Below are 26,716 nucleotides of genomic sequence, written 5' to 3'. Positions count from 1 at the left end.
AAAGACTAATATAGAGATAAATTTAAATTCTGGATATAAAAAAAAATACTAATAGGAAAGGAACCATGATGACTGACCAACAAAAAAAAGTGCTATGTAAACTTGGGATACAATTTGCATATTTTCCTTTTATAGGGCATATATCAAAAGGGACAAGTGTTGGATGCAATGAACACAAACACAACAGTTGGAGCAGTGGTTAGGCTAGATTTGGTCCCGTGACCCTCTTTACAAGCAAAACCCGAATCCACATTCCTCCTCCCTTCTCTCTCTTTCTCTCTCTGTCTCAGATATCCCCCTTCTGCGATAAAAACTAATCTTTCTTGACAGAGAAAGAAGAGATTTCTGATTCATACATATATATAGTAATATTATAGGTAGATAGATATACGTATATAGCGCGGTAAAGGGTGAGAAGGAATGGCGAAGAAGAAAGCAACCATGACTCTTAAAGACTTCCATGGTGGTTCTATTCCTTCAGATCTTCCATTACCTTCTGCCCCTGGCGTGTGAGTTTCCCTTTTTACCCAATCTTGTTTCATTTTTATTGAGATTTATGTAATGGGTTTCGATTTTTGTGCGAATTGAGTTGTTGGGAATTTGTTTTTTCCTCAATTGAAACTTAACTGACCTATTTCTTGATGTTTGGTTAATGGAAGTTTTGGCCTTTCTCATGATTGAATGGAGAAAAATTGCTGTTCTATGCTGGAATGATCTATTTTTTCCTGTTTAACTGAATTGTGTCTTTTAGCTGATTGGTTTTCATAAATCGAGGTCAGAATTTTGCTGGGGTTTGGGAATTTCTGAACTTTCTCACGAAAAGGTTATCTGTCAGTATATGTGATCTGGCGTTTCAGTATATATGATTTTTTTTTACTGTTCATGATTTGCGATTAATTCAAACTGGCTTTGCAGATCTGGGTATAGAGATCCTAATTGATTTAGGGGATCTTGGAGTTTTGGAAAGTTAAATTGGGGCATAAAATCTTGAAATACCTATTACTGGATTATTTTTTAAGTGGTTGCACAAGTTGCAATAACCAATGACTTGCATACCTTTCTTCTTCTAGGAAACGTCCAGAAGGTTGTTCCCTCGATACATGTAAACTTAATGACTTGCTCACCTTTTGGAACATTGTAAACATAATGAAATCATCGAAGGTGGATGCTATTGTAGTACGTTCAATCAATGATGTTCAATTTCGAACTAGTTGGGCTACTTTATGGATCTGCTATTCCATTCGCACTCTATTTGGATTTTAGACTTGTTTTATTCCTATACTATTGTGTCCATATGAAAAAAAAAACATGAATGCAGTTACTGAAAATTGTGTATTTATTTGTATTATTCACTCTTTTGGGTAGAAAATTCCTAATGCTGATATTTGAATGTTTTCCTTCTGGTTGGTAGAATGATAAGGCCATCAGATCGTGGTGGTTTTGATCGCCAAGCATCATGGGGAAACCCCATGGGAAGGCCAGAGCATCGTTTACGTCCAGGATCAGCTGGTGCAACCAGAAACTTTGATGAGAAGACTCCTTTCTTAAGTAATAATGCACCAATAGGCCGTAATTTTGATGAGGATGAGAGGAAGCCATTGGATGGATCATCTGGACCTCGTCGAACTGTTAGTGATGAGAGTATCCGTGCATTGCCAAGTCGTGTGGAGCCTAAGGCAGAATACTCTGTTACTGGGATGGTAGGTAGTGGGCAAGTATCAGCTCCTCCGTCTCAAAATCCTAGAGGCGCAGCAAGTTGGTTCAATGAATCGACTAGTATGGGAGCGAGTACTAAAGGTTCTGTTGGTGGTAGCGGCAGGAGCGTGAGTTCTCGGAATGTGTCTGCAAGTAGTGCTCAAGTTGTTGCTGGGTCATACCCAAATGCATGGGGCCTAAGGAAGGAGGTGGCAAGTGCAAAGGAATCAGTTTCAGCTCCATGGTCTGCTCCTGATGCTGAGTCAAAGTTGGCACATGCCAGTGCCCTTGAGAAGGTCACATCTGGCAGGTGGCATTCAAAGCAGCAGATTCATTCTCAAATGGATGTTGAGGTTGTTAAACATCAAGACACAGAGAAAGAATTATATTACCATGGAAGTACTACAGTCAACGATAGTGTCTACAACATGCCAGATGTCGTGGGAGGACCCGAATATAGTGATCAGGTGCTAGCGGTTCATGCTGAAAGAAATCTTGTTCTTACAGACGGGGTTCACGGGGTTAACAAGGACTTACCAGCACGGGAGAGGGCCAGGTCCCCTTCATTCATGGAGGCAAATGAGAGAAAAACTTCTTCTAATGTTACTGGGTTACAACGGCCCCATAATGTTGTTAGCTTTGGTGGATATGAGATGCAGTCACCAGCATCTTCTGAACCATCTGAGCGGCCCAAATTAAAGTTGCTACCAAGATCCAAACCATTGGAGAATCTGGAGCAGTCCATAGATTATAAGCAGGTTTGTGACATTGCTCTCTGTGGAGGGTTTATCTATGTGCTTGAATCTCATTTGGTTCTCTTACTGTAGGTCAACCAGCAGCCAAGTAATCCTGTTCGTGTTGAGAAATTGGCCGATGCATATCCCACCATAGATCCCACCAAGACTGGGTTTGTTGAACATGAAAGAAGCAATCAAGTAACTGAACGCCCAAAATTGAACTTGAGGCCTCGGTCACAGCTTCTTGAACAATCGGAGGGAAACACAGAAAATAAAAGGTATTCCTTATATTTCTGCTTCCCCCTTGCATCTGTTAATTGCTTCAATTCCATTGCCTGAGTCTGTCTTTGTTAATTTGGAAGTATGATGAAAAGATCAAATGTATATCAGGACCTTTTGGTTGCAATGGTTAGTATTGTTAGAATATAGTTCTATTTCAGGAATGAAGTCGTAAGAGATATGTCGAGCATTTTCTCCTTGCTGCAAAACCAACTTACCAAAAGATTCTTTATTGTGAGGGTTTATCAGAAATTGATTAGTTTTACGCCTGTTGCAACCCTTCTTTATTTGGGCTTAGTGCTGGCAATGTGTGCAAGTTCTCACGGGAAGAGCTAAAAGATCCATATGGGTGATACCAATTAGTTGTGATTAAGGTTTAGTTCTCTTGGATTATTTGTCTTGTTAGAAATTTGTATGCTAGTAGAAAATATAAAGAATTTCTAGTGTATGAGAACCCAAATCTTTAAATATTGGATTTATATGATTCTGAATGGAGCGGTATGGTCAGTGAGAATTCCGACAGCGATCCAAACTAGCTTGAGTATTGTGGCATGGTTGTAGTTGTATTACCAAGTGATTTGCCTGTGCAAACCCTCTGTGACTTCAGCTTTTTGTTCCTGATGCATCTCTTACTCGTTAAGTGCACTAGAAGGTTTGTCTTAACAACGGTATAAATGAACTATGATGGACTGTTCTGATGCCTTAGGAAGTTAATTGTGGTGATCTAGAGGAAGAATAATAGGAGTTGGTGGACTAGGTATGGGGAAATGATGAGAGCTGAGTCACAATGAATTAATTCCTTTTGATTATTAAAGTTCTTATTATGGTGCTATGGAAAACTTGTTTTTTCATAACTTAGTATGACTTTCTTTTTAGATAGCAAACTGGCTGTTGTTTTGTTTTCTTTTTCTTTTTCCTGTTGGGGAAGAGTAGGGGACTGGTAGTTGATTCATGGATCTAAGCAATAACTCACCTCTAATATCAAAATGATGATGATATTCGGGGCATCATTCCTTGGCAAATTAGAAGCTCTCTGTGAGATCTCACACCTAATGTTTGGTCATCTGTTCTATCTTCTTTGTAATCTCCAACTTTTCAAAGCAGATTTTATTGATATGCAAACCAAGTCAGCTTTATGATGTACAATGGATTACTCATGTTTGATAAAGTAAAATGCTAGTCATTTCCTTTATTTCTTTGGCTAGAATACATCCTTAGTGAAGCATAATTGCAAGCATTACTGTTACCAATTCTCAAAAATAATTGCAAGCATTATTCATCCTGAATAATTCTTGATTGTTGGATCATTTTGTGATCAAGTTGCCATTTGAAAAATTGATTCACTTGGTAAAGGAATGAACTGTCCAAGACAACTCATGCATCGATCAGTATCATGCATGTGTCTTTCTTTTCTTATGATATATTGAAGTAGATAGATATTCATGGTATGATGGTCTTCTTTACCATGACTCTGAATCAGCGGTTTGTCTTGCTTGATGATTATCTATCTTTAAAAAGTACCTGTCTGTGTCACTTCGCCTGTACTTTTTCTTCTGCTCTTCTTTCCCTCCCTTGGCAGTATGTACTGCCCTTGCTTTATGATGTGACTGAGGACATCTATTCTAGCTAAAGCTGACATTGTTTTGTGCTTATGATTTATTGGCACAGGAAACCATTATTTGGCGGTGCTCGTCCACGTGAAATGGTAAGTTATTGATCTTATGTATGCAGAAGAAAGTAATATTTGCTAAAGATTATTGTTTTTTTTTTTCTGTTGTTGAAAGGAAACATAATTTGTTCATTTTGCACCTCAATGTTTTTGTAATTGCTTGATGAATCACCTTTAATAAAATTAAGATTGTACTTGCCCTTTTCAATTTCTCGTTCCCTAATGTTTGATATCTCTTTTCTGTTAACTCTACTGTTCAATTATGGGTGGTCGCCACCAGATACTGCAGAATCGCGGGATTGATGATGTTATGCATAATCATGACCTTCAGCAACCTCATCCTAGGTAGTAAATGAGTTGATTATGCAATCTCTTTCTATGACTCAGAAATTTTCTCGTTTGACGAACTAAGTGATAATTGTCTGAAGGGGCAAACAACATGCTGGCAAAGCAGAGGCAGTTATGCATGCGACCAGACATAATGAGAAAACAGAGAGTATTCCGATTGACCATAGGATGGCGAAGAACGCAGATAGGCGAGATCACAGGATAGATGTCGACAAAGGAGATGGGCAGAGGAGGAATTGGAGAAGCGAGAACTGGAGGAACAACAAGGAGACTGAAAGGCACCACCACCACCACCATCAGCCGCAGCAACATGTACAGGAAAGGCCGCCCTCACCAGAAACGTGGCGCAAACCTGTTGAACCACCAAGACCTGCTTCTGCTGATGCTCCTGGTGCGAGGTATGGAAAAGCAACCTCTGCAGTCGAGCTGGCTGCAGCCTTCTCAAAATCAGTCTCTGATCCAGCAACAACAACTGATCGTTTTTCTGGTCAGAAAAGCCTTCCTAATCGAGGTCAAATCCCTTTTTCTCGATTGACAGGCCCTCAGCAGAGGCCTCAGATTAATGGGTACTAAGCTCCCATAGATTAGCGAATGAAAAATGTCTTATCATTGCTAATTTGCTTAATGGGCTGCAACAGAGTTTTGTTTGCAGCAGGAACACCAAGATGGGGTAGTAATTGTTACCCGTGCTATAGGCTAGCAACAAAATTTAATGATCTTGCTGCTGAAAATCTAGAACCTGATTCTTCACCTTTTAGACCTAACACCTTCAACCTTGAGAAATGCAGTCATTTTTTCTCCCTTTTCTTTTATATCTTTTTAGTTTGATAATAATCATCAGGGATGATGTTTGTTCCCTTTATAGATGATTTGTTTCTCAGAAAGAATTTCTGATTTGAAGCCTGATGGCATAAACAAATGATGTATAATTTTGGAGGTGTTTGACATTTCACGGTGAATGCCGTCTGTTATCTGATTGATGGTCTAGTTTAGTTTAGAAACAGAATCGTTCTATGCGTTGAGCTTAGAAACAGAATCGTTTTATTTGTCTTGCAGTATCACAATCTGGCGATGCCCCTTGGCTGAATTTGGTTTAAAGAATATGAAATTAGCTACTGTATTACTTTGCCTTTAGGTTCTTGTGGTTACAAATTCTCACAGTATGTACTTGTTCTTTTCAGTGCATTAGGGAGCATTTGTTGGTTTTCGATTAAATCTCCTTGTCAGTGGCTGATCTTGCATTATGTGGGAACTTTGATTATGTAATGGCTTCTCTGGTTTTAACCAGGTAATTACAGTGTCAGTACAGTAGTAAGACTTGCTCTGCTGATTGATTCTATCATAAACTGAAGGACAATTAAACATATTTCATCCATTGATGTATTTATCATGACACTAATGTGGTTCCACACGAACATCTCATATGAAACAGTAACTAGAAAAAGGAGATCAAAACACGAAGGTTACTGCCGACAGTGCCATAATACTTGTCTGAAACTGAGCTTGTACCCTACAACAAGGCAAAATTACATGTCAAATATTAATCAATGATCTTGAATAATAACCATGGAACATTTTAATTATTTTTTCATGTAGTTTGAGTAGAAAACAATGAGTTAAGTTGAACTCATGAAACCTCCGCTTCTGATTTCAAGCAGGGAGGGAGCTAGAGGGCGCAAGGGGTTCATATGAACCCTCTTTGTCAAAAAATTACACTGGTCTTGGGTTTTTATTTTTGTTTTCAAAAAAATTCTAACTCTGGTGCTGATTTCGCTTGATTATTTATATTATCGTAAAATATAAGCGTACCTCAGATCATTGTAATAACAAGCTTGAGAAATGGTTTTTGGTCGTCTATAACTTTTCATCTTCTTGGTGCTGGCTTTGATCCCTTCTTGTGCTTTGATGGTATCATTTTCAGAAATGGTGTATAGAGATGGCTGCCACAATCCCTTTGATGATGAATTTTTACGAGTCAATTTTCGAGCCCTGCAAGTAGTATTTTCCTCTAGGCATGTTACTTGAACAAGAGAACATGACTCAATTTTGGGACAATTATTATCACCAACACAACCACTATAACAGGACAGAAAATCAGCTAAGAACTTCATACTTCTTACAACTCAAATTTCTAGTCTTCTGTTGAATGCTTATAACAATTTAGTAGAAAGCTATTAAGGTCAATTTGGTCAATTTAGGGAGGCTGCACAAGCTTTAGGTGATGATAGTGAAATGCCACCTTTTTAGTTTTAGTAATAGATGGGTGATGAATAATTGGTGATAAAATAAAGATATGGTGGATTGCATTTAATGGATAAAGATTATCAAAATCTAAATGCATGTCAAATGCGTGAAGCTACTACTTTCTTTTTTCATTATATATAAATGATAATTGATCTCGATTGTGTGGATATCTATTATCTATTACTATCATAATAATAATTATTATTATTAAATAACTTTGTTAACCATGACTTAGATAATTACCTATTTTCTCTCTTCACTAACTATTTGATTGACCACAATTTGGATTATAAACAATGTATATACTAATTTAGCTCATCTGGCTTATCTACTCCTTTTTGAGTTTTCTAATTGAGCTCAAAGGTTAAGGAAAATGATGGAATCTTTTATTTTCTCTGATGTCAAGATTCAGAAAGAGAGTTAGTGAATAAATTTTTGTTTAATCAATGTTTTATAGAGTTCTTATTAAATTAGTATTTGATTGGGCATAGTGGACATGCCAGCTTTAGCATTTAATACTTAAAAATGAGATTGTAATTGCAAATTGCAACGAGATTCAGATTTTGTAAAATCTAATATTCATAAAAAGTTTATACCTTTCCCTTGTTGTAATTTTCCTGCTTTAAAAAAAGTGTACATGCTATTCAACCCTTAATATTTGCCTTTATCATCCGTGTTCTCTTTTTACTCTTTTTTCTTTTTCCATTTTCTTGGATGTCCTTTTGTATAGCCACACAAATATAGTTGTTAATTTTTTTTGGGTATAATCCTAGATATTCAATATTCTACTGGCTTGATTAATTTGGATTCATCACTGCATTAGACTTATTTTCTTGTCAGAAATTTCTTCATTCAACAGCTAATTAAGAGTGGAGAAATCTCATTCATCTAGACGGTTTTCAATAGACTCTCAGCTCAAGAAGAGATGAATACGATAAAAGAAACGATTTATAGATATACAGTACTAGAGATATAAGAGAAGATATGAATTTCACTAAATTAAACTTTCAAAAAAAACATGTTATGTTTCCGTAAAAGAACCTAGCTAGTCAAACTCGTTTTTCCAAATTAAAAGTTTCACACTAGCTATCTGTATGAAACACTAATATTTGGAATTTGCAGTATTCCCCTGAAAGTGAAACAAGTTCTGCTCGTTATAGTGGGAGCAAATTAATTATCTCAAAGTCAGCTTAATTATCCCACTATCCAAAATTGACGGCAAAAAGTAGAAAAATCATCAACAACTACTGTAAATTGTGGAGGATCTGAATTACAATAATTCTAGAGAATTTAACATACATCCTCGCTTGTAAAACAATTACAATATTGGGAGTACGAAAGACTTTGATAACTAAAACCAAAATTAGAATAACAAAGAAAAAAACATTGTGATTCTAGCCCGCATTAGAGGGGAAGATTAGCAAAGTGGAAAAAGAAAGAGGGAAGGGGAGCAACATCTTTTTCTCTTCGCAAGGTTCATACTAGAGAAGATGAGGCAAGTCTCCGTCTGATCATTCAACTCGCTTCAATAGACAAACATGAATTTTACGGTCAAACCAACTTCATTTCTTTCGTTCTTTCGTGTAGCCATCTAACAGCCGCCCTTTTGAATGCTCCTTAGGGACCTACTAACTATGCGTAAAGTTAACACATCTAAAAACAAAATCCTTCTCTTTGTGAATTTGGACATCTGATTTTAATTGTGACATTTTAGCAATTTCATAAAAAGTGTTATCAATCAATAATTTTCAGTGTTATTTTCAATTTTTTAAATAATCGTAATTAAAGAAATACTATATTTCTTTTCTAAATTTCCAAATAGTAATAATATAGAGTAATTTTTTTGGATGCTTCTAATTCCTAGAATATTTTATGCTGACCAGCCATTGACATAGTAGCAAAGTTCACAAATGTCGAGAAACTTGCTCAATAAACTAGTTTTAAAACTGGAATTAGAAAAATGAGTGTTGGAACTTCTTTTATTTTCCATCTCTCAGCATTTTGTTTGTTCCTTTGAATATCATTCTACAAGTTTAGACATCCCACAGTTGATGTTTTATTTTAACATTCATTTCCCTGTCTTTTAGCTCTTGGAACCATCCTTTGATTATGCAAAATTTCTGTCTTCTTGAGGTTGATGTCAATGGACAAGAAATATTCTTGGTGGACAAGGTACATACATTTTACTATTGTCAATTGTTTCCATTTCCCTTTAGAAAAATGTTTCTTAGGGACTAATATGCACCCTTGACTGACCATCTCATTTATATATGTTTTGTATTGTGCAGACTATTCTTGCATCTTTCTCGGGGAGATTAAGAAAACTATTTAGTAAGTTGACAGGGAAAACAAGAAGGCTGAAGTTAATTTTCGACAAATTTCCAGGAGGTGCTGACTGTTTTGAACACATTGTTAAGTTTTGCTATAATGGTGGTAGGATAAAGATAACTCCTTTTAACATGTTTCAACTGCATTGTGCTGCCAATTACCTTGAAATGAATCAAGAAATGCAGGGGAGACCAAGTTTGGTTGAGCAAACTATTTCTTTTTTCGAAAAGATTCATTACATGACATGGTCTGAGCTGATTATTGGCTTGAAAAATTGCCAAGAATTGATCTTTTTCATGCCATCTTCATCTTTATTACAAGAGTTCTTGGATTGTGTGGTAGGAAGGCTTGAACTTCATTACATTTCTAGTCCATGTGCATCTTCTACCGACAATTCGTCCATGCAGTTTTCAGGGGACATTAGTACAGAAAGCAGGGGAATTTACACTTGTCAAGCAACCTGGTGGTTTGCAGATCTTGGATTCTTGAAACTCAATATGTTCAAGATGATTATAGACACAATGACTTCTAAGAAATTGGATCATCGTGTGATATCTTCATTCCTGTTTTATTACAAAAGAATGAACTGTCCAAATGCTTCATCAGTTAAGAAATGCAGAATCATTGAGACTGTAATCAAATTCCTTTATTCTCTTGATAGCAACTTCATATCTATCAGGGGTCTATTCGACATTCTACAGGCGTCTTTTACCTTGAAAATGAGCAAATGTTCAATAGGGAAATTAGAACATCTAATTGGCTCCCAGCTAGATAAAGCTAAACTGGATGATTTGCTTGTTCCTTCTCCAGCTGGTGAAAAAATTGCTTACAATAACAATCTAATTCTGAGGCTGCTGGACACATTCCTCTCCATTAGCCGCGAAAAATTATTAATGTATCAAGTGAAGAAAGTTGTTGAGTTAATTGATCTTTATATCATAGAAGTGGCCCCTGATCCTCGTCTTAAACCTTCAAAGTTCTTGGCATTGGCCATGGCTATGCCGGATATTGCAAGAGAATCATATGACAACATTTATATTGCCATAGATATGTACCTCAAGGTAACATTAAAAAGTGCTTTTAAAGTGAATATGTTTATGTAAATATTTTTTTTACAGTATGAGTACATAGAATGAAGTTAAGCTCTTGATTTTATAACAGGTACATATTAATGTTTTATGTGAAGAAGAAAAGATAAAGATATGTTGCGTGCTCAACTATGAGAAGCTCTCTGAAGAAACTCAGAAGGAAATAGCTCAAAATGAAAACTTTCCAGCTTGTGCATTAGTCACTATGCAGAACAGGCTCAGATATTCAGTCACAAGGACTTCAATTTTTTCTTAATTATGTGGTGATCATATGAATCAATGTAGTCTTTCAAAAGCAAGCAGTGCAATGTATATATTAGTCCTTAAAGAGCAATATATGTAAGGTGTTTCTTAACTACTCCTTTCGTCTCAATATATGTTAGGTGTTTGACTAGACATAAAATGAAAGAAAGACATTTAAAACTTTTGATTTAGAGTAAGTCATAGAGGCTATTAATCATCTTATTAACCCTAAAATAAAAAGTTTAAAAGCAAATTGATTCTAATTAAAATAGTATAACATTCTTTTTTAATCGACTTTAAATGTAAAACACATAATTTGGACGGAGGGAGTACTGATCTCCAAACATTTCTAGAGGGAAAAACCAGAATGAAAGTGTTTTTTATTAAGCTTTTATTTGACAGTTAAGACCTCTTACTAGTATAGAGGAGTAACTAGGAGAAAAAAATACACTACTAAAAAATCATTATTTTTTCATTGAGTGGAATAGTCATGAACATAAATTTCTCATTGATTCTGGGAGTGATAGAAAGAAAAATAGTTATCTAAGTATAAGATTTTTGTCTTTTGTATTTGTCTTTGTCTAATCTTGGAGCCAGAGAAGTATATTAATAATATATTTGATGGATGTTTCTAAAGAATAATTTTACACAGAGTAGTGTGCCAAGACTTTTTCTAATACAGAATCTCCCAGCGACTAATGCGGCTCGTTACAAGCACAACAATTGTGGGGCTCGCTAACACTATGCTTTAATTTCAATATTGTTAATTATTTAGGTATTACAGATTTTAGGTGCATGGAAAGTTTCATTTTTATAATCTGGGGCATAAATTTTCTTTGAACACGTGTATATCAACAAGAAGAAAGAAACAAAAAATTATAACTATGGCTCTTGATCTAGACAACATCACATAGAAGAGATCTGAGCAACAGGAACACCTAGACAATATTTTGCTTCCTAGGCTGCGGTAAATAGAGTAAAATATTGCACGAAGTTTAATTACTTCATAATTAACAACTGATGGAAAAAAATGTCACCAGAACTCTTCTTCATCTCCCCATTGTAGTTGTAACATTATAAAGATGAACATTCGAGAAAAATTTGTTGCAACTTGTAAGCTATGGCCACATATTTATTTTATTAGGAGTAAAACTGGACTTAATTTTCTAATAAGAAAAGAGTTGCTCAGTGTGTTGCATTATGTGACTTAGTTTGAATCAACATACCATTTAAGAAGGGTTAAGCATGTCATAGCATATGTATATTTGAAACGTGCAACCGTAAATATATTGTATAACATTTGTACACTTTAAAAAGTTTCTCAAGGATAAAATTATGAGCAACTTTCACATATAGCAAATATAAAAATTATATTTGTATGTTATAGTTATAGTTTGCATAATTGCGCTCCATAGCAAATTCTATGTTTGCTATGAGCTTTTGCTTTGTATAATTAAATATATACATCCAATTTTATACAAATTGTTCAGTTTTATATAAATTCATTTATACATTGTAATTTGTATAATAATATCTGTATTTGTATAATTATAAGTGAATAAGACGAAAATATATGTATTTGTATTTGTATATACATTTTTCTCTCGCTTTATATAAACACAAACACATTTTATACATTTTATACCGAAATGTATAAAATTGTTAATTGTATACCGAAAATGACTAATTGTATACCGAATCAGATGGTAAAAAAATAAGATGTTTGCTGCGAATTACAAATAAAATAAACTATGGCTATATCATTTAATTTGATATTTCATACAATTTTCCCTAAAATGAAACCATGTCATGCGGGTTTATGCATATAAAATAATAATAATCTAAAACATTGTTGGAACTAAGAGCTTCGTCGAGTCAAGAGGCAAACAAAACAAGTTGCTGCTATGTTACGTTAAAGAAGCAAATCCAAACATGAAATATAAGATGATAATTGATTAATTGGTACCCAAAAGGGTTTCGATCTTAGCTTTGAGATTTTTTTTAATAAAAAAGAAAGAAGTGGTTATATTTTCAACAGGACATGATGGAGAAGGGAGGGGTATTAAATGAAAAGCTAGGGAACTTCAAAAATCAAACCCTAAGAGAAGCAAACATCCTTGAAATTAATCATCTTGGTTTTGGCTTTAGAAGTTTCCAACAACAAACATCTTTGATTATTGTGATTCTCTTTTTAGGCGCAATTCCCAGGCAATCGGACTCCGTGTGCATTTATGAGTCAACAAAGTGAAAAGCCTTTTCGTATCATCAAAAATCAAGTGACACTGCTAGTTTAAAAAGATAATAGAAGTATAATTTGAGATTTTCAAGCAAATACACATAAATATATTTGTTATTTGCACGAATACAGTTAGGTGTGAAAATTGTTTACATGTGGATACATTCATTAAGCATATGTGAGTAAAATGTATTTCTTGTACGTGCACGAATACAATGTATTCCACTACAAAGATACTATAGACATTTATTATGCGGATATAATTATATTTTACTATTATTATTATGTGTACGGATAAGTAGTTTTGAGATCAAAATGCTGCTACATTTCATACTGCTTCCTTTATTAATTAATCTAAATCTCGCTTTATCCTATTAAAATCAGACTACGTTTAAATGATACACAACATACATAAATTTTAATGGAATAATCCAAATATGACAAACATGATAATTTAGTGATTATTAGAGAACCGTATTATAATATTTGCACTTTGCATAGTATTCATATGCAATCCTGGTAGAATTTGTCTAATCAAATTCCTTCCCTGTTATAGTATTATTATGTATTTTTTCCACAATGAGAAGTGGTAAAGGAGAAAAAAAGAAAAAAGAAATAAAAGATTCCGGTTTTGCAAATGAATGGGCCAAGGCCCTTAGGATAAAATTGGGCCAGATGTATCCGTTCCCAAAATAGAGTGATAAATTCACCAGAAGTTTGGTCCAAGTTTTTGTAGGCCAATTCCTTTTAAGATTTCATATAATTATGTGCAACGATGTTGTTATACGCTGGTTCCTATAAAAATTGGGCATATTCATCAAAATATCATAAAAATTGAGATAACATAAGATGTAATGTGTGAGGAGTAAAATTTCTATCAATACCTTCATTATTATGTGTAACTAATTATACTTTATCTTTTTTTATATAAATAAGATTTTTTTTCTTTCTTATGTGGTCTATACGATATAGTGTGTATATAAAAAAAAGGTTAGTATTGTGGAAAAAGAAATTATTGTGTAACTAATTCACTGTATAAAGAGTAGTATTGAAGAGATGCATTTGTGAAGCTTCACACACAATATCTAATTCATAATTATTAGTCATATAATTTTGTTAAGTTATTATATCTAGAAATAGACATATCAAGATAACATATTGTTACTATTAGACACATAAAGTGCTGTATATTTTTCTTCATATTTTCAATATATATATTGTTTGGTTTAATAGCCTTAACCATTAGAATTTGTCTAAAATTATTCTTTATCTCCTTTTAATTTTTTACTTTTTAACACTTTATTAATTAGAACAGTAAGAATTCAGTTAGAAAACTATTATAAATAATATTATTTTTTCTAAAACGTTAATATTTTGAACTGAATTAAGCTTGACAAAACACTAATTTTTGAGAATTAAGTGAAAAAAGTATCAACATAGAAATTAGAAGGATAGCAATTTCTTCTTAGGTATTAAAACTATTTAATAAATATAAATAAATAAACAATTCTTCTTAGGTATTTGATTTCTTTTTCTCTTTCTTACTTTCGCCGAAACATCACGTAAACGTCGTCGTTCGGTTGGCTCCACTCGGCGTTTTTAACAAGATTTCAGAAAAAGTGAATCAGCGAAGGATTCTTCTTCCTATTTGAGGTTTACTTTTTCTTTACTTTGAAAGTAACAGATTGAAGAAAATGTTGGAGAAGATCGGTTTACCTTCAAAACCATCACTCAGAGGGAATAATTGGGTAGTTGATGCTTCTCATTGCCAAGGATGTTCTTCTCAGTTCACTTTCATCAATCGCAAGGTTTGTTTTCCATGGTTTCTTCAACTTTTTCTTGACACCCTTTTTCAAAAATATGATTTTTCTCGATACCCATTAGGCAAATTCCCAAGGTTTTAAGTTTTGATCATTATGGGGTTTGATTCTTGAATAATCACATGTTAGATCTTAAATATGTCGTCAATATAAGTTTTTGATTGAATTTTTATGTTATACCCTTTTATTTTCCCATTGACTTTATTGGAATATGTTGTCAAGTACTGTAGTATTTGTGGTACTATTGCGGAGTTGTAGCAAAAATCTCACCTTTATGTTATAGCATTGATGATCATTCATATACCCTGTTGGGTCCATTAATATACACTTATGGAAATGCTTATCCCTCCTAGGTTTAGTCGTACAGAAGAATGTCTATAATTTTGTACCTTACTCCAGTATGTTTGAGGTGTTTCATATTGCTGAAGGACTCTTGTGAACATTATTCTCGACGGAATGATCTTATGTTGAATTCCAAGTGTATAGCTAATCCTCCCAAATATTATTCCTGAATAGCGTGGCAATCAAAGTATTTTTGCGATAAACAGGTTTATTGAGAGAAAAGAGATATAATGGGAAAGATACAGCGAATTTATATTTTAGGCTTAGTGGCAAGACTGAAGTGCTCGCTTACAATAGATTTCTGAATTCTTTTACTTAGATTTGTGTAGAACTTTGGATGTGAACAAGCTTGCTCAGTACATATTTATCTTTGTTCCAGCTCCAACAATTATCAAGAAAAAGATAATAGTACATGCAGTATGATACTGCTTCCATTGTACTCCACCATCTGTTGAGGATGCATTATACAAGAAAATAAGCTCGACAAAAAATCTGAGACCTTCAGAGGTAGTTAAGTCACCAAGAGAAAGAACAAAGCAAACCCAATAGCTCATCATTCTCCTATTTCAAGGGAATATGAACCTCTTTCTGCAACGAATTGGGAGCAAGAAATTATAATCTCTTTCATATTTTATTGTACTTTAACTATGGCTGGGGATGTCTTTAGTAGATTTCTAGATTTCATCTAGACCAGCTCAATTGGCTGATGATATTAAACTTTCTCCACCTCCTCATCTAGGTAATGCATGTCCTTTTGACTCTAGTGACGCATCTTGCAGAGAACTCTATTGTGTTCTAAATATAGAGGAATCACCTGACTTGCCACTTTAGTGGGTGCTATTTCAAGCTGGTCCTCCTTCAGTAGAAAAGCCAATTTTCTAGAGTTGAAAGGGTGTGCAGTATAGGCAATATATTCATCAGAAAATCAATCTATTTCATCCTGGTTGCAAACAGTTTATGCATTTCTATTTCATTGTTACGTAAATTGGCAAGTGTTTGGACAAGAATGGTTGCAATCAATTCTTCTTTAATGTCGGGAAAAATGATCACGGGTGTTAAGATGGGAATCTATAGTCCCCCCCCCCCCCCCCCCCCCTCCCCCCAATATCTTCCATCGTTATCAGCAATATACAACTTTCATTCACTTGTGCTCTTATCTGCGATTGTAGTTATTGGAGAACAAGAGGTTCTTCATCTGCTTCTCTAGTGAATTTCTTGACCACAAAGATGCTTCTATATATTTGGTTATCTCCACAGAAGTAGTTGGCCTTGAAGTGTTCATAACTTTTAGTAGTTGGGTTTAATTGTTTATATTTCTCTCATAGGTAATAATCCAAGAATATAGACATTTTTGTGTGCGATTCATAGTCCAAACCTTTTGTCAAGTAGAACTGCAATTCAATTGAGGCATCTATCAACCCTGTTTGAAAAGCTGGAGTTAAAATTCTATTTGCTGAATTGTTTCTTTTTGCTTTTGCTGATTGATCAATGTTAGCAGGTGTTGTTTCTTATGAGAACTATGAACCTTCTCCTTTTTGATATAATTGGAAAGCAAATTGTGGTCATTATAGCTCAGATATTGAATGCTTTTTCTGTAGTTTCCGTCTTCTTGGCAATATCTGAGTTATGATGTTCTCAAACTCTTCAGTAGTGGTTCAGCTCAAGGATAATCTTCCTCCAAACAAAATTCACACGTGTGGCCTGGAAATTTCTTGCTGTTTCCAAACAAGTGTTTGCAGATTACCTTCCTAGGAATCTAGCCTTTTACTGTGAAGCCTCTGAACTTTTCGCATATTGTTGCCTAAAAACCAATCCTCTTCAGTAGCGGGCTATATGCCATTCTCTGGGCTGTGAGAATAGGTTGCAATGGTAGTAGTTGAAAGGAGTAGTTAACGGATATGCTTTTATGGTTTGCCTAGAGTGGTTCCTTTTTTCTAAGACACACCATGTTAAAGTTGATTATTTAGGTGTGGCTTCAACTTTTCTTTTCTGCCTTACTGTTGTTCTTTTAATAATGACATTTTTTGCATTAGTATTGTTGAAATATCAATATCATCTTTTATCTCCTTATTACCAAGGCTATATATATGATTTTATCCTCCCCTCAACTGTCTCTTTGTGCTTGTTTGAATGGAAATATGAATATGGTAGGTGTTTGGTTTTTTTTTCCACTTGTTTTGTGATTCACACTATGAAATTTCAGCATCATTGCCGGAGGTGCGGGGGCATTTTCTGCAATAGCTGTACCCAGCAAAGAATGGTGCTACGCGGACAAGGTGATTCACCGGTGCGTATTTGTGAACCATGCAAAAGATTAGAAGAGGCTGCACGATTTGAATTGCGATATGGTCAAAAAAGTAGAGTGTCAAAAGGTACCAAACAAATAACTGGTTTTACTCAGTCATAGTTACTGTGCTAATAGATAGAAATGATCTACTGCTTGATTTAAAATACAAGTGTTGTCTGTCATAGGGAGCTCAAGACTTGCATCAAAGAGTGAGGATGAAGTTTTAAATCACCTTCTGGGTAAAGAAAGGACCTCAGATGTTCTTTCCCATGATCAACAGTCAGCAAGCACTGCATCAGGTTCATATGTTCTAGATTTCTCTGGTAAAGATGAGGCTGGAGATGGAAGCAGTAATCAGACAGAGCAGCAGACTGAGATGGGTTCCACTACTCCTGAAGAATTACGTCAGCAAGCCATGGAAGAAAAACAGAATCACCGAACTCTAAAAGCTGCAGGTAAACCTGAAGAGGCTCTAAGGGCTTTTAAGAGGGGCAAAGAACTTGAAAGGCAGGCTGCTGCTTTGGAGATTTCTCTGAGAAAAAATCGTAAAAGAGCATTGTCGTCCAGTAATGTCACCGAGATCCAGCAAGATAATGATGCTGGCAAAGCATCTGGTAGGAAAAATAAGCTCTCTCCTCAAATTACCGAAGAGAAGGATGATCTTGCTTCTGAACTCAGAGATCTGGGATGGTCAGATATGGATCTTCGTACTGCTGACAAAAGGCCAGCAACCATGAGCCTTGAGGGTGAACTTTCTGCGCTTCTTGGAGAAGTTTCTGGAAAGACTAATCCTGAAAAGAAAATTCATGGAATGGACAAGTCACTGGTCATTGCTCATAAGAAAAAAGCAATCCAGCTGAAGCGGGGAGGGAAACTTGCTGAAGCCAAAGAAGAATTGAAGAAGGCTAAAATTCTTGAAAAGCAAATAGAAGAGCAGGAACTGTTGGGTGATGATGAAGATTCTGATGATGAGCTTTCTTCTTTAATACGTGGGCTGGATACTGATAAATTTGATGATTTATCCACTGGACATAAACCAGATTCTAGTTATGATTTTGACAACCTTCTTGGAACTGCTGATGATATTGGTACAGATGGTAATTTTGAAGTAACTGATGATGACATGTATGACCCAGAAATAGCAGCTGCCTTGGAGTCAATGGGCTGGACTGAAGATGCCGCTGAATCTGAGGTTTCAGAAAAGCAATTCAAACCTGTTGATAGGGAAGTGCTACGAAGTGAAATTCAGTCTCTGAAAAGAGAAGCCGTTAGCCAGAAAAGGGCTGGTAAAACTAAGGAGGCAATGGAACTGCTGAAGAGGGCAAAAACACTGGAGAGTGAGCTTGAAGAACAACTAAGTAATGGTGAAGAGGATGTAAGAAAGTTCGTTGAAAGAAAGGATAAAGAGCCCAAAGTAGCACCAAAGAGTAAGTCTGTGATCCAGAGAGAACTTCTTGGTATTAAAAAGAAGGCTCTTGCTTTAAGAAGGGAGGGAAGGTTAGATGAGGCTGAAGAAGAACTGGAAAGAGGCAAGATTCTTGAGAAGCAACTTGAAGATATTGATAATCCACCAAAATTTGTGCAGCCTATTGCTGGGAATAAGCGTGATGAAAGTATTGCAGATATTGATGCTGGAGATGAAGATGCAGAGGTTACAGATCAAGATATGCATGACCCAACTTATCTTTCACTGCTTAATAATTTGGGCTGGCAGGATGATGAAAAAGCTAATGTTCCATCTGTGTCATTTCAAGGGAAAAATAATGTTTCTCATCTTAGCGAGTCCCTAACTAAGGAAGCTACGAGTAACATCCAAACTCGAGCATCTAAAAAAAGTAGAGGTGAAATCCAGAGGGAACTTCTGGGCTTGAAACGGAAGGCTCTCACATTAAGACGCCAAGGAGAGACTGAGGAGGCAGAGGAATTGATGAATGCGGCTAAAATGTTAGAAGAACAGTTGGCTGAAATTGAAGAATCTATGTCTAACCCAAGTAAGTCAAATGAGCAGAAAGAACGTATAGCTATTGATTCTCCCCTTGAGAACCCACAGTTTCCACCGTCAGATTCATGGAAGAGTCCGATTGAGGATATGAAAAGCAAAGTTACACATACTCCGGAGAAACCAGAAGAGGTCTCTCAATCAGATGAGAAACCATGCATCTCTGAGTCAAAAACTGCCGAGGAAGTTAATTCTCAGCTTGATCAAAATTCCCTTCGTCAAGATATTCTGGCTCGCAAGAAGAAAGCAGTTGCATTGAAGCGAGAAGGGAAAGTGGCAGAAGCCAAGGAGGAACTTCGACAGGCAAAACTCTTAGAGAAGCACCTTGAGGAGGAAAAGACTCTGGGTAGTAGTAGTTCCACAGTCTCAGCAGGTCCTAATACTTCACATGTTGGACAAAATGAAGTTAGCCCAAACAAAGTACCTCATATATCTCAAGTAGGACAGAAAGAAGTAAGTCCCAGCTCAGGTCCAAAGCCATTGTCTGGACGTGATCGGTTTAAATTACAGCAACAGTCTCTCAGCCACAAACGACAAGCACTTAAGTTGCGAAGGGAAGGTAGGACAGAAGAAGCTGATGCAGAATTTGAATTGGCAAAAGCTATTGAGAGCCAGTTGGAAGAAGCGTCTTCCCAAGGTACAATGCAGTCTTCTGACCCCACAGGTGAATCAGCAGAGGGTGTCAGTGTTGAGGATTTTCTTGATCCTCAGCTTTTCTCTGCTTTAAAAGCAATTGGAATTGCAGATACCTTTGTTGTACCCCGTGGCCCGGAAAGGCAGGAAACGAAAAAACCTATAACTGGTGATACTGATAAAACTGACACTATTGCCTCTCAAATCCTTGAAAGATCAGAGCCAAAACTATCTGAAGCACGTGTATCTGATGAAACTTCCAATGAGAGAAAGCAGTTGGAAGAGCGGGTAAAGGCAGAGAAATTAAAGGCATTAAACTTGAAACGTTCTGGAAAGCAGGCAGAGGCCTTGGACGCCCTTCGACGAGCTAAGATGTTTGAGAAGAAGTTGAACGCTTTAGCTTCATAACAATGAAGCTGGTATAGTGGCTGTGTTTGGACAGGCTTCTCACATGGTATAAACCAACGATAAGCACGACTGGAGTTGGGATAACGGACTAGGTACTTGCCTCGTGTATGCTGGTTAAGTCATTCCAATTGATGAGCTCAACGAGTAAATGATCAGAACACCAGAAACATAATAAAAAAACCATTTTCTTGCCCTGATGATGTGTTTTGTATGTTGACATGTATAATTGTTCTTTCATAACTATTTTCTTGATATTGAGATTATAATACTTCATCCCCAATTTAGAATTGTCAGGGGATCCCTGTATTCTACTTGATTGTTCTTGTAGGGTTTTTCATCTTCCATTGTTATGTAATGTCGGAAATTCGTGACAATGTCGATAACTATTTCTTGCAATACCATGGCTCTTCCAAAGCCTTATTTACTGCAGGGCATTGTACAAGTTTCAGGATATAGAATACAGATTGATAGAAACCAAAGTTTTATACTGGATACAAGCAACATAAAATACATAGAGAGACAAGTATCTCGTGTCTCCCATAACAACAATCTTTCTGCAAATAAAAGATATACTATAGCTTGCCTACACATTACTGGATGTAGTCTTATATACTATAACTACTTCATAACTATTTAGGATAAAGACAAATAACTTTTAGTAACCATAAGGAACTGCCAAGCTGCTCAATCCACCATGTGTGAAACCTCGAGGAATTTGAGAAGATGCAAATCATTATCTTTCTTTGCTTCTTCCTCCTTGAGTAAGTATGAAAGATACGTGCCTTATCATAAATATTCTTATATATTTTATTTCTTTAAACATATATTCTTATATATTTTATTTCTTTTTCATTGAGCTTCATGTGTAGGCAGGCATAATGAAGCATGGCATTTCAGGTAAGAGGAATGGGTTCAAAGAACAAGGAGAGTATCCGATCCTTTGTCTCACGATCTGGAATACCAAATCCATCTCCATGCTGGTAAATGCATTGAGAAATCCTAGCAAGATTCATCGAAGTTCTTCTAAAATCCTTTGAGAAGGATTGGTCCCTTAGTATGTCTCTGTTCATCTTCATCCAGGTCTGATCAATTAACTTATTTATGTAGTTTCGAGCATTTTCTTCAGAACACTTAGAATCATGCATGTAGCATTGGATTGATTTAAGATGATCTCCTTTCTTGATTTCATCCTGTACAAAGGGAAAAGAAAAACCAAACAACTTTTGACTTGTAAGTATCAGAGATAGTTAAGGAACTTACTGATGAGGCACAAAAATTTATTTTATAAGCATAACTTACAGGTGAAGTTCCCAAGTCATTTACAAGTCGAAGAATTAGCGAAGGTGAGTAAATGATGGGAGGATAATGATTTAAGCATTCCAATTCGTCCTCCTTTATGGGGTTTGTGATGCAAAAATAAGCATGCATTATTAGTACAGGACCGGTGTTGGATATCCAGGCATTTCTCAGGAACTCATTCAACGTAGGTGTATATCCTCTTTGATACCACTTCACTTCCAATAAGTAAGCTTTACACAGGTTAGCCCACTGAAATATTTGATCCAGAACATGTCAATATACAATTAGATGGGAAATTTAAGATAGAGAAAAAAGGTTTATTACCTGCTTCCTTATCTGTGAAATTATGCTGAACCCTTGTTCTTTGAGAATATCATAAGCCAGTTCATTCATTGAATTGAAAAGAGCTAGGAAGCTGATTTTCATGTATTCAGGTAGTTGCTCTATTGCATTGATGTCCCATCTTCACAACATACATGTAACCACAATAAGTATTGATTTCATTTATTATGGACAGGTCTTTTAGGTGACATGATAGTATAAAAATTGGGTGAGCGGAAAAGATGTAAAGCATGTGGACAAACCTGTCAACAATATCAGTAAAGAGCTCAAGTTCATCCAAGGTACCATAAATGTCATCAATTGTTGTGAGGAGAACAGAAAGCTTTGTTGAAAGCTTTCTGCAGTATCCAAACCGAGGATTAGAAGTGAAACCAACAGCCCAGAAGAAGCCCTCCACCAATCTGTCCCTCACAAAGCTCATCTTTTTAACAAGTTTAATGTTCTTATCCCACCTGCAGGCGTCATAACCAGCCATATTAATGTTCTTTCCAATTTACTAGCTAGTACTAGATTACTAACCAGATATCTTTTTAGAAAGTAATTTTCACTCACCAACCAGATATCTAAAAATATTTTTCATAAAAAAATGTCAAATAGTGTTTTAGTGTATTCTATAGTACTGTTTTCACTTTCAAATGTCATATAGAAATCACCTTGACATTTGTTTTAGTTCCTCCAAGTATGTACCTTGCACCATGTTATAGTCCAACTTTGCAAGTTCAAGTAGAAGAGGATTCATATTCTCTTTTTTATGATAAATTTCTATAAACCATCTTGCTTCTAATCTCTCCATCCTCCAATGCACAGGCATTTCTAAAGCATGGCTTACTTGCTCACCAACATTCTCATCCATCTTCTTCTTCTTAAGGCTTTCCATGAGATAATGAGTGGCGAAATCTCGAGCATTCTCCATAATATTTTCATCTTCCATACAAAGATAGGAAGCTTCATACAAACTCAACAGTCCTTTAGTATCCTCCACAAGGGCTGTTTTGAACTTTCCTTCCTCGTTCATGAAACTGCAAAATATCTCTGCCAAAAAACAAAAAGGAACCAAAGCATGGATTTACTATAAGATATAGCTACTCCCTCCGTTCATTTTTACAATTAATTGTCACATTTAGACTTGGTACACCGGTTAAGACAACAATAATTGTTTTACCACACTACCATATATTAATTGATGTTTCGTATTAGGTATTGAAAAATGATTTGAAGTACCTTGAGGAACATGATAGCCCTGTTGTCTAAGAAGTCGAAATTCTAAAGCAACAGCATACACCTCCTCGTTGTTCAGATCTCTTTTATTATAATTATAACTAACGTATGTTTGCTTCAATACTGTATCAATTTCTTCCTCAAAGTGATAATATATTCCAAGTCTTTGCAAAATATCAATAAGCTCAAGTTGTTCCAATGAGTTTGTCATTTTTTTCTCCAACATCCTCCTAACTTCTTCTTTTAGTTTTTCAGCTCGTTCACAATATTTCTCTTCCTGCATGATAAACAAGTTCGTCACTATTTTTTTCCAAATAATTAGCACATGCATCTAGCTATCGCGATGTAAATTAAGTTTGGAATGTTGAAAATGAAAAAAAAAAATAATCGACTTATTATTTTTGGACTTACAGCGTACAAGTTGGGTCGTGATTGGACATATTCATCATCCCAAATGCTAGGTTTGTAGTTTCCTGACCTCCTAATACCCATAGTTAATAAGCAACCTTATCTTGAAGTTATGTCTACAATAATTGAGAAAAGTGACCCCTTTTATAAAACAAGTGAAGACAAGACTTCTCACGTTTCAAACCCTACTTTCGATAAAAAGGAAAGACATGCGTAATGTAAGAAAAAACGTTAATTTCATTTCTTATATTCTAAACAACAAAAAGGTTCATTTCATTTCTTATATTCTAAACACGAAAACTTAATTTCATTTCTTATATTCTAAACAAGAAAAAACTTAATTTCATTTCTTATATTCTAAACAAGTGTATAATTGATGAAATAATTCAGCGAATAATTTGAATAAAAGAAAATAATTATGTAATGAACTTTTACTTCCTTATGCCTTAGTTCACTTTTACTTGTCATTTATTTCTTAAATAAATTTTCAATTTTACTTGTCACTTTCGATATATATATATATATATATATATATATACAAGACAATTATTATTTTTTCATGTTTTACCCCTAACATTAAATAATATTCTCCGTATCATTTATCAAGACCAAATACAAAACAATAATTAATAGGGATAGTATAGTAAAATACCTATAGCAATAGTTATTTTATTAATGAACATATCAAGTCAAATAATGATAAGTAAAAATAACAAAGGGAGTACTTTTTCTTTTGTACAAATTTAGAATAAAACAAAATGAATAAATTAAATGAATCACAAAATCAATTGATGTAAAAGCAATTCCCCACTTGTCACCTTGTTACTTTCTCCGTTTTAAAATAAGTGATATTTTTATCTTGTTATTTGTTTCAAAATTAGTGTTGTGTTACATAATTAAGAAAAAATATATTTTCCTAGCCAAAATCACCCTTTTTAATTCGTGGAATTTTATGTCATTATAGAACGACTTCTTTCTTCAAGACATTTAATTAAAAGTCTAATCATAAAGTATAATTCTTCATATTTTCTACAAGTAAGTAATTCTTTTAAGAGGTATTTCAAGCTAAAAAGATCAATAATTTTAAAAAAGATGCAAGTATTAAACAAATAACAGATCAACCATCTCCGCTCCTTGCCCACCTCTCAATTAAACATTCTTTCTACTAATTTAGTATTCATAGGAAATTTTCACTGAAAAATACTTTTTCAAAACGTGTAAAATAAGGATAAATTTTTAAAAGTAAAATTAATATCTTTATTATTATGTAAAACACAAAGATAATAGTTTGAAGAGTATTATTATTAACTATTGGCATTTAGAAAGAGGTTTTATAGAGTGAAAGAAGTGGGTTGAGAATATTTGGAAGATAATCCAGTAGTTAGGAGTAGGGGTGTACATGGTTGGGTTGGTTCAGGTTTTTCTAATATCAAATCAAATTATTTGTGTCGGGTTTTTAAATCTATAAACCAAACCAAATCAATTAAACTCGGGTTTTTTTGGGCTTTTTGGATTTTCGGGTTTTTTCGGAGTTTTCCGATAAAGTATTCATACAAACTTATAATTTACTTGTACTTCAAATATTTCTCTACTTCTACCAAAATACAACTATCTAAGACGTTTCTTAAGAAAATAATACAAAATATGATATAATACACTAAAATATCCAAAATAATAATAATAATAATGAAATCGTGTAAACCAAATATTGCAAATTAACAAGTCATAATAAAAATGATCATAATTTAAAAGTACTAAATCATGCTAAAATAAGTTTAATAAGTATTAGTTACATGACTAAATATTAAAAGAAATTAAAATTAAATTATGTATTTGAATTGTCTAAACCAATCTAAAACCAAAGAACAAATATTCAATATTATTGTCATTCTTAGTGTTGAATTGATTTTCTTTTTGCATTAATATTAATTTGATTTTGATTTAAGCTTTATTTTAATTACTAACATCTGTGGACTATAATCTTTATTGAACCATTTAGAATTCTAAGTTCCAAACTAAAAATAATATATTAACAGATAAAAACAATGAAAAAGTATAAGAAATATTTTAAAATTATATCAAAGTAAATATTTTTATGTATAAAATAAAATTTTAAAATTATATATATAATGTCGGGTTGGTTTTTTTTAGTTAAAATCAAACCAACCCAAATATAGTCGGGTTTTTTTTCAATACCAAACCAAGTCAAACCAACCACTAGTTGGGTTTTTTTTCTCGGTTTGCGGTTTGATTCGGTTTTCGGTTCGATTTTGTACACCCCTAGTTAGGAGTGTCAAATGGGTGGGTTGGGTTGAAATTGAAGATATTAAAACGGGTTGACATAGAATCGGGTTGGATCTTAACCCGCCCAAGTTTAGTTTGGGCTCAAATGGGTTGGGTTCAAATGGGCTAAAAAACGGGTTGAGTCTTGACCCGCCCAATTTGGCCCGATTAATCTCAATAATTTTAACATAGTGATATTTAACTTTTTATAATCATAATGCGAATTTCAGCTCAAGATTTTTTTTAAAAAAAAGTAACAAATGGATGATAAATCCTAAAAGATGTTAAATAGATAATAATAATAATTCATACCTTTAATATAGGAACATATCTTAGTAAAAAGTTTTAAAACGGGTTGACATTGGAGATTGAATTGGGCTCAATTGAGGATTCTCTTAAAATGGATTAGGCTTGAATGGGTTGAGATTGAACTCAATTCAAATTATCTTGAGTCTAACTCTTAAAATTCTGGACGGATTAGACGGTTATCTATGTTTGGGCTCATTTTTGACGCCCCTAATACTAGTCAAATTTTGTTCCCAATTAATTAATGCTATATGAATCAACAGACAGAGAGAATTCCTTGGTACTTCAATATTAACCTTAAAATAGTGCTCCTTTCGATTCAAATTAAATGATATTTTCATTATTTTATTTTTTTTCCTAAACTTATTTTTAAAGCTAGATATAGTTGAGGAAAAATCCTTTTGGCCATAAAAAATTGGTCATAATTTGGCCAGAATGATAAAAGGACATATTCACACTATAAACTAGTTTATTTTTGGACATTTTTGCTCTTTAGCTTAAATA

At 34.5% G+C, this 26,716-nt stretch overlaps 5 protein-coding genes across 6 annotated transcripts; 3 read left to right on the top strand and 2 right to left on the bottom strand.

Annotated features, from left to right (window-relative positions):
* The first annotated feature begins 206 nt into the window (after positions 1–206).
* Positions 207–5,637, top strand: LOC125821836 (uncharacterized). Of its 2 annotated transcripts, none has more exons than XM_049501199.1 (6): positions 207–509; positions 1,412–2,453; positions 2,523–2,710; positions 4,380–4,416; positions 4,670–4,725; positions 4,809–5,637. In XM_049501199.1, the coding sequence occupies exons 1-6, from the start codon at positions 421–423 to the stop codon at positions 5,299–5,301; spliced, it is 1,905 nt and encodes a 634-aa protein (XP_049357156.1). In that variant the 5' UTR covers positions 207–420; the 3' UTR covers positions 5,302–5,637. The 2 variants fall into 2 exon arrangements, with proteins under 2 accessions (XP_049357156.1, XP_049357155.1); XM_049501198.1 differs by having other exon boundaries at positions 4,661–4,725.
* A 403-nt stretch (positions 5,638–6,040) lies between these two features.
* Positions 6,041–6,854, bottom strand: LOC125821861 (uncharacterized). Its single transcript, XM_049501224.1, has 2 exons — positions 6,538–6,854; positions 6,041–6,238 (listed from the first exon to the last, which is right to left on the bottom strand). Exons 1-2 carry the CDS (start codon positions 6,837–6,839, stop codon positions 6,178–6,180), a joined length of 363 nt encoding a protein of 120 aa, XP_049357181.1. The 5' UTR covers positions 6,840–6,854; the 3' UTR covers positions 6,041–6,177.
* A 2,087-nt stretch (positions 6,855–8,941) lies between these two features.
* Positions 8,942–10,644, top strand: LOC125821843 (BTB/POZ domain-containing protein At3g22104-like). The gene is made up of 3 exons (XM_049501207.1): positions 8,942–9,144; positions 9,261–10,361; positions 10,462–10,644. The coding sequence occupies exons 1-3, from the start codon at positions 9,082–9,084 to the stop codon at positions 10,642–10,644; spliced, it is 1,347 nt and encodes a 448-aa protein (XP_049357164.1). The 5' UTR covers positions 8,942–9,081.
* Positions 10,645–14,437: 3,793 nt separating this feature from the next.
* Positions 14,438–20,730, top strand: LOC125821834 (uncharacterized). The gene is made up of 3 exons (XM_049501196.1): positions 14,438–14,675; positions 17,233–17,401; positions 17,502–20,730. The coding sequence occupies exons 1-3, from the start codon at positions 14,562–14,564 to the stop codon at positions 20,354–20,356; spliced, it is 3,138 nt and encodes a 1,045-aa protein (XP_049357153.1). The 5' UTR covers positions 14,438–14,561; the 3' UTR covers positions 20,357–20,730.
* A 96-nt stretch (positions 20,731–20,826) lies between these two features.
* LOC125821842 ((-)-alpha-terpineol synthase-like) lies at positions 20,827–23,715 on the bottom strand. Its single transcript, XM_049501206.1, has 7 exons — positions 23,627–23,715; positions 23,219–23,492; positions 22,651–23,029; positions 22,240–22,449; positions 21,980–22,118; positions 21,656–21,904; positions 20,827–21,546 (listed from the first exon to the last, which is right to left on the bottom strand). Exons 1-7 carry the CDS (start codon positions 23,705–23,707, stop codon positions 21,250–21,252), a joined length of 1,629 nt encoding a protein of 542 aa, XP_049357163.1. The 5' UTR covers positions 23,708–23,715; the 3' UTR covers positions 20,827–21,249.
* Between the last annotated feature and the right edge of the window lie 3,001 nt (positions 23,716–26,716).

The sequence above is a fragment of the Solanum verrucosum genome, unplaced genomic scaffold (assembly GCF_900185275.1).
Source record: "Solanum verrucosum unplaced genomic scaffold, falcon-dt-bn FXZP01000103.1, whole genome shotgun sequence".
Taxonomy (NCBI): domain Eukaryota; kingdom Viridiplantae; phylum Streptophyta; class Magnoliopsida; order Solanales; family Solanaceae; genus Solanum; species Solanum verrucosum.
The sequence above is the reverse complement of the archived record's forward strand: the minus strand, read 5'-3'. Positions and strand labels throughout refer to the sequence as shown.